This window comes from Hemicordylus capensis, chromosome 1, assembly GCF_027244095.1.
Source record: "Hemicordylus capensis ecotype Gifberg chromosome 1, rHemCap1.1.pri, whole genome shotgun sequence".
In the NCBI taxonomy this organism is placed as follows: Eukaryota; Metazoa; Chordata; class Lepidosauria; order Squamata; family Cordylidae; genus Hemicordylus; species Hemicordylus capensis.
In genome coordinates, this window is record NC_069657.1 from 84,533,758 (window position 1) to 84,554,173 (window position 20,416).

At 42.9% G+C, this 20,416-nt stretch overlaps 1 protein-coding gene across 7 annotated transcripts in view; it reads left to right on the forward strand.

Annotated features, from left to right (window-relative positions):
- The window catches only part of AMBRA1 (autophagy and beclin 1 regulator 1), a 271,553-nt gene that overhangs the window by 186,946 nt on the left and 64,191 nt on the right, over positions 1-20,416 (forward strand). For all 7 annotated transcript variants that reach the window (XM_053275343.1, XM_053275350.1, XM_053275336.1 and 4 more), the window contains 2 exons: positions 7,388-7,576; positions 8,421-8,575. In XM_053275343.1, coding sequence (XP_053131318.1) covers positions 7,388-7,576; positions 8,421-8,575 — 344 coding nt within the window. The remainder of the gene's footprint in view (positions 1-7,387; positions 7,577-8,420; positions 8,576-20,416) is intronic.

A 20,416-nucleotide genomic window follows, 5' to 3' on the forward strand; every position in this document is an offset into this window, starting at 1 on the left:
GAAAATGAAACCAAGGGTCTCACAATCACTGACCACTGCAAAAGCAGACCAGTAGGGCTGAGATGGGGAAGACATAAATGGGCTGGGTTTCTCTTAACATAGTATATACATTATTTCCAGAGAAATTTCATCAGTAACACCGGAAAATCTTTGGATAAAACACATTTTTGTTTCCAGGACACTTACTCAAGCATAAAAAGGTTTGGTCTCTAGCATCCACCTAAGATGTACTCTATTTCATAATTGCATTAAAAGCAGTCATTATGGAATGGGAATATAGAGGTACATTTTAATGGACACTTATGAGTTGGTGGCAGTAATCTTATTGAAAAATTAGCATATGTCACAGCAGCTATGTTATAAGGAGAGGCTGTCATAAGATTCAAATGCTAGACTTAAAAGCTGACATGACTCTCACTGTTAATCGTGACTGCTGGAGTCATGCTCGCTGAATTCAGGAAAGCTAGTTTTAGGGACGAAGAATATGGAAAGTGAGGATAGATTTTGTCATGAAGGAACATAAACCTTTAAGACCAGAACAGAGAGACTGCAAGCAAGTGGGGTGGGGGAATAACAAGGAAACCACATATCCCCTTACAGGCATATGTAAACACATCTTTGTTCAAATCAGAGAACTTGAAATCTATTAGCAAGCAGTAATTGCGTACTTACATCACACATGGGACAAGGCAAGGGATGCTTAAAGGAAGTTGTAAAAAATTCACAAAATGCTTATCAGTCTGGAGAAGCTAGTTTTGAAATACATAACAGGACCTCCCCCTCCTCCTCTTGAATAAATGATTCTATAATCCAAATATATATTGAATATATATTGTTTAATAGCACTTTGCCCAAGCAGTGCTCAAATAACAGAGATGCTAAATGAACCTGACTGTCTTATCTTTTTGTGATACCCCCTTAGCTACTGTAGATTAGTGATGTCCTTTTAGCTATGATCACCGTGAGGAGAGGGGTCGTGATTGTTCTGGTAGTGATGTTGCTTATTGCTAATTTTGCTGTATATACAGTCTTTCACCATTAATGGTTCTCAAAGCAATTCACAATAATAAAATCGGGTTTATTCTTTTTGCCCTCACAATAATAAATCTGGAATGCCAGGTGCTGTTGATAGTATCATAGGGCTCCATCTGAAAGCTGGTGGCAGAAAAGGTAATACTGAGGGCAGATGGTTTTCTAGAGTCCTCTCCCCAGTAAACTAGTGTTGGCACTACTGGTGCTACTGCTGCTGTTCTTGAGTTGATAGTATCAATGACTCCTGGCTGTGGGAACTCTGAGGCAATGACTGTTGGAGGCACTGACTGTGGGAGAGGGCAGGCAGAAAAGTTCCCCCCCACCCCCAGCTTTTCCTTGTGCTGGTGGTGGCAAAGGGAGGTCTTGAGGGCAGATATTTTATAGTTTCCTTTCCTCTGTCCACCAATGTTCCTGCTACCCCTAATTGGTGCAGCAGCAGTATAGGCTTCTCTCTCCAATAATTTGAGCACTCAACCCAAAATTCTGCTAGCTAAAACTGTGGGATGGGATAGCACACACCCTGCCCCCTGGGAGCTGCTACTTATGCTCCATACAAATCAAGGGAATGAATGCACTTTCTTGAGTTCCATACAACAAATTTGATTAAAATTTTGTGGGTCCCAATAAGGAGTTCAGGATTTTGTGGGAAGCCAGTTGCAGAATTTGGGTTTTGATTCCAGTTCTACAAATGGCAGTACCCTTCCTTCCTTCTTTCCTTCCTTCCTTCCACCCTTTTGCTAGCATATTTGTATACTGCCCAAAACTCACACCTCTTGGATGGTTTACAATAAAATAACACAGATTTAAAACAAAGTTAAAACATTAAAACAATTAAAATAGATTCTATAAACCTATTTAAAAGCGTGAGTGAATAAATGTGTCTTAACAGCCCTTTTAAAAGCTGTCAGAGATGGGGAAGCTCTGTTTCAACAGGGAACTCATTCTAAAGTTTCGGGGCAGCAATGAAGAAGGCCGGGCCCATCCCATCCCTTCACGGGAAGGTCCATCCTGGTCTCACAAAAAGAAGGGTTTGTGAGCAGTTGGCATCAAAGGTTTGGACAGGCAAAGAAACTTTGGAAGCCAGAAGCCCATAGAGAGCCAAAGAGGCATAAGGTTGTCAGATGCATTCACTGAAAGGACTCCTGCACCTTTAAAAAATGCATAGATCAAGTCTCTTTATGTCTGCAATGCTACTGTTTTTACTGTATTTCCTGCTTCTTCATATTTTAGGTCTGGTACAACAGATGATTAAGGGCTCCACATGATTGCACATGTACCATATTAAGTATGTGGTGAACGTGTAGTAGTAAGTGGTAATTTATGGCCTGCATCCGACTATGAGCCAGAAGTCTTACCTCTGTTGTTAACATAAGTCACGGGTTAATGGAGAGAGTAAATAATAGTGATTTATAAATACTCCTCCTGCTACTTTGTCTCATAACAGATTGGAAATAACTTGTTTACAGATGAAAACAACAGGGAATTATATGCATACAAATAAGTAGCCCCATAAGAAAGTGAGTTGCTGAGAATTATCAATGTGTTGTGCCTGATGCTAATTCCTGAGTTTACGGTAAGACACAATGTGTCTGATTGACAATTCTGGACCTCCCTCAGTGTTGTATGTAAGTGTTCGCTGGTTTTTCTTTTGATCTGAGAGCTTTGCATCATTAACAATGTAAAAGAAAACCAAAGATGAAAGCACCATCTTATTGCAGCAGTTTTCCCAAAGTAGGCAATACTTTTTCCAAAATGCTCATGTTAGCAAATGTTTCATTAGCACAGATCTTGAAAGCACCTAGCTAGAACTTCTAAAGTGTCTAGTTAACACTTTTGAAAGTATCCTGCTATAATCTTGTATGGCATACAGAGATTCTTGGGCATTATAACCCGGGCATTGTGAAGTCTGTATTGTAACCAGTGTTCCCTCTAACAGGGATTCCCAGATATTGACTACAACTCCCCTGATCCCCAAGCAAAAGCCATTGCAGCTGGGGATTCTGGGAGTTGTAGTCAACAACATCTGGGAATCCCTTTTAGAGGGAACACTGATTGTAACGTGAAGAGAGCTTTACCATGTTGGCAGCATTGATGGTGGTGAGCACTAGGAGAATTAAATATGCAAAATAGTGCTTGCAGATAGATTGTGAGGGAAGTGAAATTCCAATTTTGACTGTGTCTAAAACCTCACTGGGTTTAGTACCAGGAGGAATTGTGTGGCTGAGTGAAGGTTTGGCTATATAGGTAGCTCCAGAAAAGGCTTAAATGGGGCTTAAGGATAGGAGAGGCTGTACAAGAGCAAGAAGAGTATGTGTGGAGAAGCAAGACTGATAGGCAATAAAAGTTGCTGCTGAGGAGCTAGGACAGCTGAAATGGAGCAGGGCTGATATGAAGCAATGAATTTAAGCAGCGGGGGGAGAAGCAGGAAGGTGATGAATGTACAATTAGGGATGGGCCCGGACCAGTCTGGAGGCCTTTGAAAAGGCCTCCGGACCGGTCCAGACCAGTCCGGACCTGGGTGGTTCAGATCGGGGGTGGGGTGTAGCTTTAAGAGCGGCGGGAGGGTTTACTTACCCCTCCCGCCGCTTTCCCGCTGTGGCACCGTAATGTCAGTAGTAATTGGGCGGCAGGATGCCTCCCTGCCTCCCCTTCCCCGCTGCTGGTCTGCAGAAACTCCCAGTAATCCTTTGCACGTGCGCAAAGGATTACTGGGAGTTTTTGCAGACCAGCAGCGGGGAAGGGGTGGCAGGGAGGCATCCTGCCACCCCAATTACTACTGACATTACGGCGCCACAGTGGGAAAGCGGCGGGAGGGGTAAGTAAACCCTCCCGCCGCTCTTAAAGCTACCCCCCACCCCAGTGCCAGACCGCAGTGTGGCAGTTCCGTGCACACCCCTATGTACAATACAATACAATACAATAGAGGCTCTGGCGGAGCGCTGGCGGGGAGAAAGTGCAGGGAGGGGTGGGTGCGCCCTCCCCCGCCCTTGAAGTCAAACATACACCCCCCCCCGCTGCATTCAAGCTTCCCCCGTCCGGTTCCGTGCACATCTCCACTTCTCCCATCTCGTCAAGAGACATCTCTCTTAGCTGCTATTCTTGAAGCTCTCTTGCTTCTCTGCTGGGTTGTTCTGATCCTCTGCCTTCTGTGCTGACTTTTTTCTGGATGCATCAACTACCTGGCCAGAAGTCAGCCCCTTTTTATACACCTGTGACCCAACACCCTTCTCATCAGGTCTTTTATGGATTGGGCTTTTAACTTAGACTTCTCATTGGACCTTTTTACGACACCTTTTTGACCAATGATGATCTGGCACTGCTGTGCAATCACCTATTTGGGATTTCAGTCCTTCATTTGCATCTCTTTAGGAAATGTACGTATGTATTGTATGGTTTTTAACTTTTGTAAACCGCCTTGGGATTGTTTTTAATGAAAGGCGGTATATACATTTATCAATAAATAAAGTTGAAGAAAGGAAGGGTTAAATAAAAGATTGGGCTGAGAACAAGCTTCAGACAGCATCTTGGAACAGGAGAATCCGTGAGCAGTTAGCATCAAAGGTTTGGAGAGGCAAAGAAACTTTGGAAACCAGAAGACCACAGAGAACCCAAAGTTCTCATAAGGTTGTCAGGTTTGTTCTCTGAAAAGGCTTCTCTGCCTTTCAAAGAAGCAAAGATGAAGTCCCTGCCAACAACAGCTTTTTCTTTTCACTATGATGGGGAGAAGATACAGCTGATGAAATTTTCCTTTTTCAACAGCTGTTACAAGGGGACACTGCATGGTCTGAAAACCCTAGGGAGGCTGTGGTGCCTGAGAGGCAGTGAGTGGGAGGGAAGACCTGAGCCAGACTGGGATTTATTTACTAACTATTTATTAAAAGTTTTTTTTTACACTGCTTTTCAGGGGCTTAGGTCTTACAACATGGCTTACAAAATTTTAAACAAGCTAAAATAATTTTAAGTACACAAAATATTGTATAAAAAGATTAAACTTCACTACAACATTAGCTTAAAGACATCCTTAAAACAGTAGCAAGGAGATTTATCATAAAATCTGCAAGAGCCATCTATCACAAGGCTCACTGAAACAAAGTGTTCATACTTCTTTTAAGATTTACCAATGCGGGGACCTGATGTACTTCCAGTGGGAGTGGGGTGGGGTATGGCATTCCACAGATACGGCACCACTGTAAAAAAATAAATAAATCCCTATTCCTGGTCACTGCCAAGGAAATCTGGGACAGTGGCAGGCCAGAAAGCAGGGCCTGTGAGGCTGATCTCAGATCCTAAGTTTATATGAGTATAGATGGTCCTTAAGGCACTCCAGTCTCAGGTCATATAGAACTTCAAACTTAAAACAAGACTAGTAGTTTGGATAGGGCTCAGAAGCACCCAATTGGGGTCACTCTAGGACAGGCCTGCTCAACTTGGGCAGCTGTTTTTGAACTACAACTCTCATAATCCTCAGCCACAATGGCCAATAGCCAGGGATTATGGGAATTGTAGGCCAACATCTGCAGGAGGGCCGAAGTTGAGCAGCCCTGCTCTAGGATATGAGGCAAAGGTTCTCTATACCAAATTTCACTGACAGGCCTTTGTCTTCTCCAATGATCCCTTTCTCATGATCAGTGAGAAGGGCTTGGTGAAGGGATGTGGGATAGGCTGTTCAAACTTACTTTCTCTGCATATGATCCCTTGTTGCTCCCTGGGCGGGCGGATCACCTGCCCAAATGATCACTGGCAGTCCCCGGCAGCGTGGAGGGTCAGAATGTGTCCTCTTGGCCCTTGGAACTCCCATAGTGCACTGTGCGAGAGTGTGGCACATTATGGGTATCCCAGCAGTGATGGGCAGGTGCCTGTTGCTACTGCAGCACTGGCCAAAAGCAGCCAGCGCTGCACATGAACAGGGAAATGGGATTAAGGAAGTGGGCGCTGCCTTAACCTCATTTAACAAGGTGGCTGCAAAGGCGAGTTTGCTGCCAAAGTGCTGTGGGCAGCCACGCAGCTGCCGGTAGTTCTTACGATTAGCCAAGGCTGGGCTTGGCTTCCTTAACACGGTTTTGGCTGATCATAAGATCAGCAATTCCATGGTGAAGCTTCCTCAAATATGGCAGGGTATTCTTTTGTCATCCCCTGCCTGCCGCTTAATGAACAAGTAGTGCTTGGAGGTGACAAGCACTTGGTCATTTGTTGTTCTTGCTTGGTATATTACTGTTTAATTATTCTTCCAGTATGTGTAGATGTAGATTCTAAGAATGCACTGCCACTACTAATATTAATGTGATACAGAGAGGAAGAGGTTTAGCAGAGACATTGTGAAGGGGAGAAAAGGCCAGCAAGGAGAAATCCAACAGAGATTATATAGTCATATCATCAACACAGGCTTTTGACAATAGCAAAGAGTAGATATTGAGGAGGTAGAAGTGGCAGGAGTTAGCCGCACAGTGGACCCAACCTGGATTCCTCCAGATGTTGTTGAACTACAACTCCCTGCACCCCCAACTACAGTTTATTATGGCTGGGATGCTGGGAGTTGTAGTTCACCAATATCTGGAGCAGGTATCCCCAAACTGTGGCCCTCCAGATATTGCTGAACTACAACTCCCAGCATCCCTAGAAACATTTTTTTTGTGGCTGGGTATGCTGGAAGTTGTAGTTCAGCAACATCTGGAGGGCCGCAGTTTGGGGATGCCTGATCTGGAGGAACCCAGGTCAGGAACCACTGCTGTGGACGATGTGGACGTTGTGTGTTTGCAGATATAACACATTGTACACAGAGTGGCACAGAGATGTTTACTCCCTTTTATGTGCAAAACCCATAAAGGTTAACATATATTCAGTTACTGGCTTCCAAGATGAGAATTATTTTATTTCCTTTATATCATCAGCATAGACACCCACAAATACCAGAAGATGGCTTCTGCTCAGTATTTGCTATCACCTGAGCATCAGAGTCTCTCCCATTTGTGAACATAAAGCATTGCCATGGCAACAGCAGCAATTGGTGACATGGAACAGAAATATAAGGAGAGTAACAAGAGGCAATAAATATCTTTTCATTTGTTGCTTAAAACCTGGAAATAAAAACGTTAGAACTATATAAACTAAGTCATCCTTAGTTCTAGGATGTGCATGGATTCACACTCCTCAGGTTTTTGGAAAATCATCTACATTTTGATACTGTTATCAACATTACATTCCAGCAAAACAATGAATGCTTCTGAACATCTTTGGAAAAGCTGAAGTTCTACAGACCCTTGAATAGAATTGTATTTCGGGGGGGGGGGGGGAGAATCTGGATTCACCATTCTCTTTGCTTTCTAGCTTTAATACTTGATCTCTTTTTTCTTTGCAGCCTCTATGAATGTGCTTGTTCAGAACTGCAAGATATACAATGATGCCAGTTGTGATATTTCTGCAGATGGACAGCTCCTGGCAGCATTCATTCCTAGCAGTCAGCGGGGCTTTCCTGATGAGGGAATACTGGCAGTGTATTCCCTAGCACCACATAACCTGGGCGAGACGCTGTACACAAAGCGATTTGGTAAGAGGTCTTTGGGTCTAGGGGCTGAGAGAAATCTCAGGGCTTTTAATGGCATGACACACTCAGAAATGGAAATGCAGTGCAGTGCAGGCCCAGCCTAAGCCCCACCAGCACCTGAGGAGACTTAAGTGAGCTGCCGCCCCCATTCTTAATTCTGTGGTGCATTTTGCACTCTTTGTGCCAAAATGGCTCCCCACCCAAAAAGCCCCCACTTGAATTGACCCCCCCCCCATCTTTGCCTGGTGGTGGCAGCTGCTCTGCCTCCTTCTTCAGTCCAGCTCCCCAGAGTGGGACATGGAGTATAAGGAAATGTGTGGAGGCCCTCCACTTCCTTCCACGTAGTGCCTCGCCCCTGTGCCTTGCAAGGAGAGTGATACTCGGGAGAAGAAAGAACGGCAGAGCTTTTGCCACCATCACTGCTCACCTGCTAATGCTGTGGTTGGTGAGACAGGCAGTAGGCCAGTCGAGGCAGTGAACTTGTCGCCTGTGCCAGTCTACCACCTGAGGTGGCTGCCTCATCGGGCCTTATTAGCAAACCTGCCCTTATACAGTATTTTAGGGATCACACTGGGTATGTCCTGGGAAGTGCTTGTGAAGTTGTCGTTTTCTTTGCCCCTTCTTCTTTCTGCAACCCCTCCCACAAAAGCAATTTGTGACAGTTGCGGGGCCCTTGGCGACAGCATTGTATGCTGCATGGGTGGCTGAGGGAGGGAATCCTCAGACAGAGGCATGTTACAGTCTAACCTACAGAAATGGACAAAAAGGAAGGTGAGAAGGGAAGGGGAAGTAAGTATTCATGGTCCCTTAGTGGGGGAAACAATGACCTGTTGTGTTTCATCTCCAGGACCTAATGCCATTTCTGTGAGTCTGTCCCCAATGGGCAGGTATGTCATGGTAGGATTGGCCTCCCGCCGTATCCTCCTGCACCCTTCCACAGAACATATGGTGGCTCAGGTGTTCAGGCTGCAGCAACCACATGGAGGAGAAACCTCAATGAGGGTAGGTGATGTTTCTTTGCTTCTCTAGCCCTTTCTCTCGGTGTCTGCATCTGTTTAGTTGTCTCAGTTGTATGCTTTAACTTTCACTGTCAAATGCCTTGACTTCACTGATGGGAGTTTAAACATTTTATGGATGGCAGTCTAAAGTGATTACTACCAAAAGACTGCATGAAATTGAACTTGATAATATAGCCAACTAGCATTGGATGGAGTGTTCTATTTTTCTAATGATAGTGCTCTGTCTTTCTTTCTATTGTGGATCAGTGTAGTCTAAACTAAACAAGAGCTTTTATGGAGCAAGAAATCCATATTTTGGCCATGGATTTATTTCATGGCTTTGGAGAAGTCATTATCTTAAGTCAACCCTGGTCATCCTTCTACAAAATAGAAATAATACATTCTAGTGTTTGAGAAGAATGTGAATCTGGTTCTAAACTGCTGTGTAAATGAAAGCTATCTCTTTAATCCAAACATTTAATTAATTACAGAATGCTTTCAAATTCTCTATATGTTTCCTAAACCAATGTTGCTTACACCATTTCGGAATCAATAAACATTGATTGCGAGCCCTTCTGTGTCAAGGAACTACTTCTCAGTATAATTGCTCCTTGCCCTAAACTTCTAAGATAAAGGATGCTGTAAATCTAAACAAAAGCTTTTGCCCAAATGGGCCAATTGATTAAATTAGGAATTAGCCAGACTTTTTAAGCACAGTTCTGAGCGATTTCATTTTGGGGTTTAATCAGCCCATACAAATTTTAAAACTTTGGCCTGGAAATTAGATGAAACCCCTTCATGGAAAGGTAGCAACTATTTTTATTCTTGTGCATTTTGTAGCATATTTTCCAAACACAAAGGTCAATTCAAAGTTTAACCCTGTTGCAAACCTAATTTAATATAAATATTTTAGATTTGTTAAAATGCATATGCCTACATACTTAAAACACCTACTGATTTTGGTAAAATGTTGCTGAACTGTCAGCCTAATCGGTTAGTTATTCCATTTCCCTTTATAGCATGCGACTTTGCTAAATGTACTTACTGTGTATCATGGCTGATTCTGGGTTGTGAAAGCATCAGAATGTCACAGCATAGACATAATTATGCTCCATACTCTTGAAGTTACACTTCATAACCAACATACATACACCTAGTTGGAAAAAACCTAAGATTTTAATGTTGGCCACCTGGAACTCACAGAACTCTTATCCAAGCTGTCCTATTTTGGCTGTTGAATGCTGTTTCACACATTACAGAAGAGCTCCTTGGAATGTACTCCAGTTGTCGCTAGGGCCATGCTCGTTCGTTTGTTCATTCATACATACATACATAATATATATAAAAAAATAAAATACACACAAACACGTGTGCAAATGTGAGAGAGCATGTGTGCACACTTAATTATACTTATTAAGCTAGCTTTAAAAACTTCATATCCAAATGGTATTCTCTTCTGTTCTAGCTGGGCCGGATGCAGAGCACCTGTACCTCTAGTTCTCCTCGCCCACCGTCATTTTCTCCCCCCGCCGGCTGCTGCCATTTTCTTTGTCCGCCTGCCGCCATCTTCTCCTTCTCCCCTGCCCACCACTGTCATTTTCTCCCATCGCTGCCACCGTTGTTTTCTCCCCGTCTGGCTACCTGGCGCCGTTGCTTTCCTCTTCCCCTGCCGGCAGCTTGCCCGCAAACTCTTGTGAGAGCTGCCATGCATGGGATTAACGATGAGTACGCTGGAGAGAGAGAGGGAGAGAGACTCTCTCCAAACTTGATTCTAACTTATACAGAGTTCTCCTGGGACCACATTTATGTTGAGAGCTGCATTGTGTGACACCAACCCTTCGGGAAGGGTTGCCACCAAGGGGCAGCTTGCTGGCACCTATTCTCATGATCACGGAAGCACATTTTCAGCCACTGCAGTTATGGAAATGACTTCCTGGACTGGACAGCTATATCCAAGGAGGGCTTGGTTAATGCATTTCAGTTCTTCACATTAACCTCTGTGTGACTCTGTGTTATCCATGCACATTTTCCCCAGGAGACAGTTGGAGAGCATCATTTGGATCTCTCCTGTAATGTGTAAACTAGACCTCACTTGTTGCAGTTCTTCTACTAAAAATGCCCCTCCAATATGGACCCTTCAGTTTGGACCAACACTTCAGCCAATTCCTCATCCCACCCACCTTGCCACTCATCCAACCCTTGTAGTTACTTAACGGGCAGGAAATGGGACAGGCTTGGCTTTATTCTTCGTTCCTGGCAGTGAGGGAGCAATGGTGGGCAGCTTGCCTTGTTAAAATCCTCCCAGAAAAGGATTCTTTACTTCCCCCCTGCTGTCCTGGAGACAGCGTGGGGTAACCTGGGAATTGTCTTTTCAGGGCCCCCTATACTGCTGTCGCTCTTCTGTATTTTAAGGAGGAACAAGAATAATTCACACAGGTGTGATTCGTGGTTTTTTTGCCCACGTAATGTAGTTTGTACCGTTTTTCACAACTGAGTACTAAAACAACCTTGTAGGAACTGACCCTATGTATCAGATAGGATGAAGATTCAGGACTGCACTGAATGTTTACCTGTTTTAGATTTGGGGGGGGGGGAAATAGAGGGGTGTGTGTGTGTAATACTTCCTGGAAGGAGGGGGAAACTTAATTATTTAGAGTTCACAATTTTTTTTCTAGTTTGTTAGCTTCAGTAGTTTACCCTATCATTCAGCTTTATTGCTACTTTTCTTTCTTAGGGCCTTTTTCCTTGAAGAGATCCCAGCTAATTGGATCAAATAGTGAACGTGATGACATAAATCAGATTTGGCTACTTGCTCATCTCACTGAGGACAAGCAATGCTGATTTAGAGTTAGGATAATTTCTTGGATGGGTTAGGATGGTGATTCTAGTCATTAAATGTGTTGAGGTCACTGGGGGCAAAAAGATTATATTGAGGGAAATGCTTCCTGCAATGTGACTACTTTTAGTCTTCTTTTTCAATGTCTCCAAAAATGCCAAAAGGGGAGCTGCATTTCAAGACAAATGAAAATGTCTGAAGAAATTTATCTCCTTCTTCCCCCCAATCCCTGATTAGTATTAGTATCAAACTCAGCCTGGCGGGCAGCTAAAAAGTTTGGATTAGCTTCCAGAATGTGGGCCGACTGATATAGTAAGGAAAAACAATGCCTTTTCTCCTGATTGTGGTCTGTTTGAAACTTCCATCTACTTCAGTAGCATTCTTAAAATAAGTTCAAATCTTTGGGAGCTGCAGGTAGCATATCAGCCTCTTAAGCTGCAGCTAACTGCTTAGATTTGACTATTGTTAGTCTGCAAATTGTTCGGAATGCAGAGAAATTCTTTTAGATGCCTTTTCATCATGAACATTTAATTATTTAATAGTGTCTGGTGTTGGTTGTTCCCAGGCAGGAAACTACTGCTTGTGGTTGTTCTTTAGTTCCTGGAGTAGCTTTTTTATTTCAAGCTGTTTGATCTCTCTAAACGTCTCATGTTATCCTGGCAAGTAAAGCTATGACCCTACCTTGTTCAACACATGACTCTTGTACTGTGTAGTAATTTTAGTGATTGGCTAAAATAGCTTATAATTGTGTCGTTGCCCACTGGAATTAAGACTGTTCTGTAAAATCTGTTCTCGCAAACTTCATTGTAAAAATAGTCTATCTGAAAATATTCTCTAGCCTCTCAGATTGATTGAAATAAGTAGCTGTATTCAGCCTAAATTTTATTTTGAGTTTTATCTCATTGATTATAAATCTGTTTCATTTTACTATTAGCTCAGCACTCAGTTTTATTGGTTACTTTGAAGTTGTCTTTCAAGGATTTGGCATACCTAACAGGTTATTAATACAATATGCCCACACCAGTTTAAAATAATTTATGAAAAGTATACCTCCCACATTTTCCTCCAAGCTGAACAAAACCAGACTCTGATACTTCTGGAACTTACAACCCACTCAATCTGATGTCATCCATTATTATACAAAGATATTAGGTATAGATGGTACCATACTTGGGGGTCTCATTTTCTGCTAGCTTGCTTATCTGGTAACATTTCTTGGTATTTCAATAATAGTTTAGTCTATGGCAGTGTCAAGTCTCGGCAAATGTGAATGAGCTTTTATTGCTGTCCCTCCTGCCTCCCCCTGCCATTCCATTAGGTAACTCTTTGTTCCCTGGAAATTGCCAAAATCTGAGCACTTTTAAAGTGTTGTGAGACTTACCATTTTGTGCTGAATCCCAATAGGTAGGGTTAAGCTACAAAGAAGATGAGTATTAGCTGAATGAACATTCTCTCCCTGCCCCCTCCATTTTAATAGGATTTAAAATATCGTTTTAAAAGTTGCTGTACTATAAATCTAAATTATGTCCTAGCTTTTGCTTGCAGTTTAGGCAAAGACCATCTACTGTTGGAAATTCAGAATTAACCAAACTTTTAAGTTCATGAAGCTATATTCATACAGAGATATACGGGTTTGTGGATGTTGGTAGTTGGGCTTTAATCAAGCATGGCTCAGCAGGAGGCACACTGGAACCATATCTATAACTGCAGTCAGTTGAACTTAATATGATTATAATTAGGTGCTTTGATTTACTTAGGGCCAGTTTACACAAATATGATTTCAGCATGTGGCAACTTCAAGGGGTGGTGGTAGTTTGTTATATAGCTGAGTTAATAATGAGTAGTTTTAATTTCTCTTTCTCTCACCTAGAATTGATGTTTAAACGTCTTAGCTGCATGTTTTACCTATAGGTTGTATTCACTTCCTCTGAGATTGCTCCATGCCAAATGGCACATCTTAGTTGTTGGAATTTGCTCTGCATTGAACCTCAGCTTGGGACCGAAGCATTTGGAATGGGTGCGGGCAGACCTTAGGCCTATCACTTCCCCCCACTTAACTAAACAGGGCATGTGTCCTCTAAGCCCAATTCCTCTTCACAGCCCTCAGACAACCTAACTTCCAGGCCTAGGCAGCTGAGGATTCACATCTGTGTGCTGCTCTTGGCTGCCAATATTACTTGGCATCATGATGGCAGTACACATGGCAGTTCTTAGTTCCTGCAGGGTTTGAGAGAGAGGTAAAGGTCATATTCTCTTTCTCTCTCCCCCACACAAGGATAGGGGATGTCTGCCTTCAGTAAACAACTTCTCCAACATCTCCCCACCCCGCTTTAAGCCCATTTTGGCTTAAAGTATGTCTACAGGCTCAACATTCACTTTACCCAGTATAGAGAATGATCATTTAGCAATGGACAACCTGTCATATGCACTTGCTGTATGCCTGTTATACAAACTCTGAGTTAGACTGTGGCTCTCTATTGAACTGATTCCATAGCAGAATGCGTTGCATTGTCTGCTCGTAGTATTGTTAGACATAAAAATAAATTACTAGAATAATGTTAAAAAACAAGGAAACCTACCTGGCCCAGAGTGTATTTTCCATCCAGTTACCGAGCAGGAGTGTACTAAATGCTTTTCACTTTCTACTGAATCTTTGCCTTGCTTGATTTTTCTGTCTCCTTAATACACACAGGCTAGAGTTAGTCCCAAGTAAGATGGTTCATGCAATGTACAAGAATTAAGTAAACTGGTCTTTTGACACAGGCATATTTCATTTCCCATTTCCTCCACACGGAAAGCTGAGTCTGATCAGTAGTCAGAATCTACCGTGGTCCTATCCACTTTGTTGTTGTTACTCAAGTTAGGAGTTTTTGGTGGGTTTTCTCCATTTACTTGTTACTGCCAGACACAGGGTAGCTGACTTGCCGTGGTTGCTGCCTAGGTGAATACTATGTTGTCATCATATTACTGACATTTGGTCTTCTGTAGTCTACTGAGACCCAGCTGACTGAAAAGAGTGGATTATGCGACAGCTGTAAGTACATCCTCCTGATTTTATTATTATAACTGGCTATAATTTTGCCACTCTAGCTCATATCTTGAGAGTTAAATAGGAGCTCAGAGGTGTAGCTCACAAACTGTTAAAGGCTAAAAACTAGCAGAGAATCGTCATTTTTTGATAGTAAACAGACCAGCTTTTGCTAGCTTATTATAAGATTGGTAGCTGTTGAAGCAATTTGCTAGAGATCAGCAGTAGCTTGGGGCATAGTCCTGTTTTGGCTTCATTTCAGTTCCTACTGGAACTGCCAAATACACATCCATCTCCTGTCATCCTGATGGCCTTGTCTTCAACATGCCTGTTGCTTTTTCCTGTTTAATCTGCTTTCCCCCCCTCAGTGGATACAGTCTATTGTATTAGTTACGTAGTGTGGGGTGTGTGTGTGTGTGTTTAAAATCTTTTGCTTTCCAGTTGCAATATTTGCCAGTGCTCCTTAAGTTCTAAGTCATAGGGCCACTGGGAGAAACTGGCAGGAAAGTGAACTAATGAGATTCTTGGTTAGTCACAAGTAAAATATGTTTCCCCGTGGAAGTTACATTGCATGATTAATTGTTTCCCAAGAACCAGTCCTTGTTAATTTCTTTCTAACTGCCTGCTAGTCAGTTAAAAGTATATCCCCAGGTAATTATTATTTGGCCTGTTCCTGAAATGGGACACTAGGATTTGCCCCTAGAGTACTCTCACAGAAAGCTTAATGAGAGATTCAACAGTTCGTAGGTCAAAAGTAAACCCAATGATTAAAACAAAGCCAGCAACCAAGAGATGGCAGTGCTTTAGCTGCATTTGTGCAGAAAACATTTCTCATAGCTTATATATTTATATAAGAGAGGAAGATAGCGAAAAAGCATGCACAGTTCAATAGCACATATTCAAAACACAATTGAACCTCTATTAGCATTCTTAAGGGGCTGTGCAGCTTCGCTTATTCTGGCCAGAAAATGCAACCATCCATTTTGGACTTGAAGTTGGCTTTGTCTCATCTTATTGATTTTGCTAGAGATCAATTTCAGTCTCAAGTCTGCTTCATTCAAGACATGCTTCTTAAATACCTAATTAATATGCATTATATTTTAGACTTTAATCCAGTTACAACTTAATCTGTTATCTGAGCAACTTCCTTGGAATATCCCAAATCTAATTTCTTCCGCAGGGCTCAGGTTCTATGGGCTTGCCCTCACTCCCCAAAGCATTGGCTAAGAGTCTGAGACCTGTGTTTAAAAAAGCCTAGCAAGTACAACTTAATGGCTCTAAATGTTGCCTAGTGATGTTGAGCCAACCCCCAAATGCTGGCCCTAACTGGAGATGCGGGGAGACATGATAGAGGTCTATAAAATCATGCATGGTGTGGAGAGGGAGAAATTCTTTTCCCTCTCACACAACACTAGAACCAGGGGTCACTCCATGAAATTGATTGCCAGGAGGTCTAGGACCAACAAACGGAAGTACTTTTTCACACAACGCATGATCCACTTGTGGAACTCTCTGCCACAGGATGTGGTGACAGCCAACAACCTGGATGGCTTTAAGAGGGGTTTGGATGACTTCATGGAGGAGAGGTCTATCAATGGCTACTAGTCAGAGGGCTGTGGGCCACCTCCAGCCTCAAAGGCAGGATGCCTCCGAGTACCAGTTGCAGGGGAGTAATGGCAGGAGAGAGGGCACGCCCTCAACTCCTGCCTGTGGCTTCCAGCAGCATCTGGTGGGCCACTGTGAGAAACGGGATGCTGGACTAGATGGGCTTTGGGCCAGATCCAGCAGGGCTGTTCTTATGTTCTTATGTTCAACCCTCACTAGAAGGTTTTCCAGATTCACAATGATTCAACAGAATAATAATACGACAGCTACAAATGTTGATATAGCTCCATAACACAGTCTTTGTCAAGATGTATCTAATCATTTGATTTGTTTGCATTTCAATAAGATTTATTAGTATTTTGCAAATGAGTAGCAACTCTTGAATTTCAAAGGAAGAAAGTCAACATTCTTGCTGAATAATCTGCCTCCTTTCTCTCTTCCTTGTTTTTACTTCAACCTTTTTTTCTTCCTCCTTTAGGCACAAAAGTGAAGGAAATGAGTCTTCATTCCTTTTGAAGGAATGATTTTCTTCATCCTTAAATAAAGGAATTTTCTTATCTGAGATGAAGTTGGATCTAGTGGCTTTGTTTAGTTTTGAGGGTGTCATTTAAATTTATCCTATAGGCAGAGTAGTGTTAGAAAATGATGCTCAACTGAGTTTGTAATAAGGCGTTTATTGGGCCATGTATGCCACCTGCTGGGTTTTCATACTGGCAAGCATTAAAACACTAAGTAAGGTAAAGTTGTGCTGTCCAGTCAGTGTTGACTCCTGGCAGAGAGCCATGTGGTTGTCTTTGGTAGAATACAGGAGGGGTTTACCATTTCCTTCTCCTGCACGGTATGAGATGATGCCTTTCGGCATCTTCCTATGTCACTGCTGCCCAATATAGGTGTTTCCCATAGTTTGGGAAACATACAGGTGGGGATTTGAACCAGCAACCTCTTGCTCCCTAGGCAAGTTACTTCCCCACTGTGCAGAGAGTTAATGTTTGAATGGCTTCCTTGTGTATTTATGCAGTTCTTCCAGTTTGGATAGACTGGGGAAATGACCAGGGCTGTGTAGATGTAGAGCTAGAGATTCTTCCTAGTTATTTCTATGATCAAAATGTGCCTTAAGTCCTTTCCAACACACCTGTAGGCAAATCTATCTATCTATCTATCTATCTATCTATCTATCTATCTATCTATCTATCTATCTATCTAATTTGTACACCGCCCCAAACTTTCGCCTCTTTCGTACCAATGATGGATTGGTAGAGAAAAATGTTCAGAAAATATATTCTTGGAGCACCCATGAACTATGGCTGACTTCTGACTAAGAAGCACTTGTGGAAGGAAGTTGTGCTTGCTACTTGTGCGAAGCCTGGAGCTTGATCCAGACTAGTATTGCACTATCATGAGTATACTTACACAACAGTTGTGTAGCACACAGCACTCCTCATTTGTTTTAAAGGGAACGTTTGCACAAGAGCGCTATAGCAAAAGAGCACAATTTTTAGCATAACTATGTGCTCTTGCGCTAATGCAATTTTGCTGGTTTCTCAAGCACTTTGTTAACCACGATGTCAGCCTATATTTTTAGGTGTAATGTTCTAACATTGGTAGGCAGAATATTTTGAGGGAGGCTGAACATTCATGACCATTTCTTCCTGGCTCTTCTTGCTCTCATTAATATGGGCTCCTTGTCAAATTATTGTAAATGTGGCTGTCACTACATGGCTGTAGCAGGTGCTCCTGGCCTATGGAATAGAAACTTTACACTTGTGCTTTTTCTGGGAAAATGAAAACTGATACCCTCCATTCCCTGCTTGGGAGGCATATGTAAAGAATCAGAAGTGGGCCTTTCTGAGGGCCTAGGGCCTTTGGCAGCTGCCCAATAAGGCCAACCCCCAAATGCTGGCCTTAACTGGAGATGCCAAGGATTAAACCTGGAACCTTCTGCATTCGAAGTATGTACTGAGCTATGTCGCTCCCAAACTTGTCATGGCTTCATAGGTAGGAGATGGCATCAGATACATGAAGATGGAAAGGGGAGATATGGGAAAACCCTAGTATCCGCGAGGATTCCATTCTCCACTACACCCGCAGATAACTGAACCGCAGATACAGATACATTGAGTCAATGGGACTCAGAGGGTTAGGTTCCTGGAGGGAGTAAAAGCTTTAAAAGGCTGTAAATGTTTTTTTAAAAAATCAATACAAAGAAAGTGCTGTATCATGTTCTGTGGGTCCGCAGATGTCCAGCAATGACCCCCCACCCTAGCCACATTTCTCCATTTTTTGGTGGTGAAATGTGATTTTTTAAAAAGGCTCCTGCCCTCGAAATGGTGGCCAGAAATGACCCCAGAGGTAACTTCCGGCAACCCCCAACCCCTGGATATGCAGAATTAACCCTTTTTGCACCCCCCACCCCCCAGCGTATGCCGAAGTTGGGTGTCAATTACCTGACTGTGGATATGTGAAACTGCAGATATTGGATCTGCGAATGGCGAGGTTCACCTGTGTAGGGATCTGATTGCAGCCACTGACATTTCTCTCTTGTCAAGCATTTCATCTATCTCCTGAATGTAGAGAATCCTTTTTAACTGGGGGATTTCCTGCAAATGTGCACATGCTATCCAAACCTCCTTTCTTATGTACGTCAGAACCAGAAGATTACATTTCTAATTGGGGGTTTCTTTGCTCCTGAGAAAAGGACACTTGCTGATTAAGACTAACAGCAGGCACCTTTTCAGTTATATTCCAGCTGCAGAGAGGAAATTGGTTACTGTATATATGCTGCTCAGCGGAATATTTGCTTTGCTGGGCTGCTTTTTATCTCCTCACAGTCCTGAAACTTTCCAGTTCTTGAAGTAAAATTCCCATAATTAATCCAACTAGATGCTATTATAACATGAAGCAGACTGCCCATTGGAGGCAAGGATCTGTATTTTTTTTTGCCTATGAAACTCTTTAAAGCACCATGTACATTAATAGTATTACTTACTAGGTTAGCTACATGACATGCTTATAGATTCTCAGTATAAATCCATATGAATTATTGTTGTTCCACGATAAATAGTTTGCATATTAGAGGTTCTATGTAGGCTGTTTCTAGACAGCATTCCTTCACTTATTGGAGAGAGTGAAAATGCAGGAAGTGCCTCAAAGAGGAAGTACTTCCTAGTGTAGAATTTTAGTGCAACGACTGCCTGCACTACTGTGTCATCCATGCTGATCTTGCTAATGATTTTGAAGTAAGATTGATCAGGATGGGAATTTGTACAGCTGCTACATGGCTTATAGATATCAAAGCTTACTGGTTTAGCATACTACTTATCACTCACAAAGGCATTACAGTTTCTGGAAGTAATTCTCTTCTAGAAGCAATCTAGCCTGTTACTGGTACAGAAAGGTCTTAGTAGAGGCCGTTTTTCTCCAGAATTCCTTTCAGGAGATTAGCTGGCCAAATGGAGATTAGCTGGCCAAATGGCACAAATGGCACATAAATGCCAAATAATCAAGCAGCCTGCCTAAAAGTAGATGTCAGTGAACACAACCTTGCAGCCAGTTATTTTAAGGGGAGCTGGTCTTGTGGAAGCAAGCATGAATTGTCCCCTTTGCTAAGAAGGGTCCACCCTGGTTTGCATTTGAATGGGAGACTACATGTGAGTACTGTAAGATATTGCCCTTCGGGGATGGGACCACTCTTGGAAGAGTATCTGTATGCTTGCATGCAGAAGGATTGAAGTAGGGGTGTGCACAAGCAGATCAAAGTGAACTGGTCCTCTGTGAACTGAACTGGCCTTCAGGAAAGGGGCTTGGCTTGCAATTGAACTGAACCAGTTTGACGGTTTGAGCTGGGCTCGATTGAGGGTGACAAGAGGGGTGAGAGGCATCTTTAAAAATAAATGAAGTCCTTACCAGCCATGGTCTGGCAGTACTGAAGTTGCTTGGAGCAGCGGTGCTCCACCCAGCAGGCTGTGTGGCTCTGGCACTCACCTGGCCTCCATACATGTGCATGCGTGGAGGCCACATGAGCACCAGAGCCACATCTCTGCCTCGCAGGCTGCTGGGGAGAATGCCGCTGCTCTAGGCAGGTTCAGTATCACCAGACCACTGCCAGTAAGGACTTCATTTACTTTTAAAGTTGCCTCTCTCCCCTCATTTACTTTGAAAGATGTCTCTTGCTGCCCTCAATCGAGCCCGGCTCGAACGGCTGAACAAGTTTGCTGGTTCGGTCAAACCAACCAGTTTGACTGAACTGGTTCTTGGACCTGCGGTACGGTTTGAATTCTGACCAAACCACAAAAAATGGTCCGTGCACATTCCTAATCCCAAGTTCCTTCACTGGCATCTCCGAGATAGTTTCCTGCTTGCATCCTTGGAGAAGCCAC